General features: G+C 32.8%; 1 protein-coding gene across 1 annotated transcript in view; it reads right to left on the reverse strand.

Moving 5' to 3' along the window:
* Positions 1–1227, reverse strand: part of LOC116852644 (stromal membrane-associated protein 1-like) — an 11409-nt gene extending 10182 nt beyond the window's left edge. Inside the window, exons 1-2 of the mRNA XM_032833193.1 lie at positions 1000–1227; positions 298–431 (exon numbers count right to left, since the gene is read on the reverse strand). Of these exons, the coding sequence (XP_032689084.1) occupies positions 298–431; positions 1000–1117 (252 nt within the window). The 5' untranslated portion in view covers positions 1118–1227. The remainder of the gene's footprint in view (positions 1–297; positions 432–999) is intronic.
* Positions 1228–2115: the final 888 nt, after the last annotated feature.

Below are 2115 nucleotides of genomic sequence, written 5' to 3' on the forward strand. Positions count from 1 at the left end.
TATAAATATATTATTAGTAACTCAATTATCGGTACATGTTCAATCACTAGAACATTTACCTTATCTAAGAAAATATTTAAAACAAATTCAGTAAATAAAAATTATAATTTTTTTCTAAGAAAAAAATATTAAAATATTAAAATTCATTAAATGAGTTTTCTCTGAAATTAATTATAATTTTATAAAACATAATTCAAGGATAAAGCACATATAATCTTATATTTTCTATTATAATTATATATCTGATCAATTATAATTGTTATCTTTCATTAAAATATAAATTTTATATTGACATACCACTACTTGTTCTGGTGTCCATGTGTCCAAATTAACAGATTTGACTTTGCTTATGTGAACCCCAAGATTTCTATGTATGCCAGCACATCGAATGCATAAGAAAATTCCCAGATTCCAACTAGCCCATCTTGGTCCTGTCAAAGACAACTTATTATTAAATTACACAATTCTAGAAATTTAATACAAATGTAATGATAAAAGAAATAACTAAGAAACAACAACAGTACTCTATTTTTATTATTATATTGTCACTATTTATATATTATATTTATATATATTTTTATTATTATATATATTGCCACTATTTATATATCCACCATTAATTATAAACTTTTATAAACTGATTAGAACAGTTTGTTAAGAAATGGTTATATGACGTTTACAGGATTTTCAGGGAGAATCCTAAAGATTGTAAAGCTAAAGGCATTCGGGAAAATATGATGACGTTAAGCGTCAAGTGACAGCATATCCACTGACAGCAGAAATTAAAAATCCATAATGCCTAGGCGCATTGTAAAACTAGGTCGTTTGGTTTCTTGTGATCAATATCGATTATGATTGATTTCGAAATTAATTGGTAAACTCGAACGAATGCTAAACACAAATACGAAGCATTCGGTCGAGAAATAGACTGCACCAAGAGAAGGAGAATGCGGAAGAAGCCACCCATCGAGAGGAATACTTGTGTCGTGTCGGACGAACCTTTCGCGTCACAATCGACGCAGTACTTGTTGTCTTCATCACGAAGCATTTCCGTCAATAAATTCTGACATTTATCTTGGATCTGCTTAGCGCGCTCCTTTTCGAGACGGGATGTCATTTTCACAATGCGTCCTTACTAGCACGACCGCGCGCGTTTCTAAAACAGTATCGGCTCGACTAACTAGACAACATATGCTGGACGATAATCGCCCAGGATTAAAGCGATGCAATGGCGGCAATGACTACTGTGACTTGAGGACGACTATGGCGAGAACGCCCCCAGTAAGATTCGTATGTACTTAACCGAAAAAAATTGCCGGTTGGAAAATTATCCTTTTAAATCGTTTGTATTTCATATGAAGAGTTTTGAAGTGCAATTGAAAAGGTTTGTGAGTCGTTCTATTAATTGTAATTAATTGTTTATTTTTGGACCATGCATTTAGCCGAAATAATGGCCGGAGGTAAATTAAACAAAGTTCCAATATGGTATCGTTTGTATTTCATATAAAGAATTATGAAGTATCATTAAAAAGGTTTGTGAGTCATCCAGATAATTTTAATTAAATATTAAAAAATCGTGTAATTGGCCGAAATATAGATCGAGTTTTTTAATTCATCGATGGATCCATCGCATAATGTGCAAATGCAGCGTTTTGCTGTATTTACGCATCATGCGATGGATCCATCGACGAATTAAAAAACTCGCCCATAGATTTCAAGCGCTGCTGTGGAAGTACCGTCAACCATGATCGGTAATCTCTAGTATTTCAATACTCCTGGTTCTTTTTCGATCGTATCAACCTGGTAATGGCTTGGTTTACATCATGCACTTGATACGCGTACTAAATAGTAACTTTCTATTAGATAATCTTAATATCGACGATATATATAAACAACGGTATATTAAGCTGGTATAATACTCATCAACAAAACGTATTGTATTGATTTAATACGTCGCCGTTGATATGCATTGTCGATATTAAGATTATCTAATAGAAAGTTACTATTTAGTACGCGTATCAAGTGCACGATGTAAACCAAGCCATTACCAGGTTGATACGATCGAAAAAGAACCAGGAGTATTGAAATACTAGAGATTACCGATCATGGTTGACG

The sequence above is a fragment of the Odontomachus brunneus genome, unplaced genomic scaffold (genome assembly GCF_010583005.1).
Source record: "Odontomachus brunneus isolate Ranch 3 - 2012 unplaced genomic scaffold, Obru_v1 Obru_scaffold_243, whole genome shotgun sequence".
Taxonomy (NCBI): Eukaryota; Metazoa; Arthropoda; class Insecta; order Hymenoptera; family Formicidae; genus Odontomachus; species Odontomachus brunneus.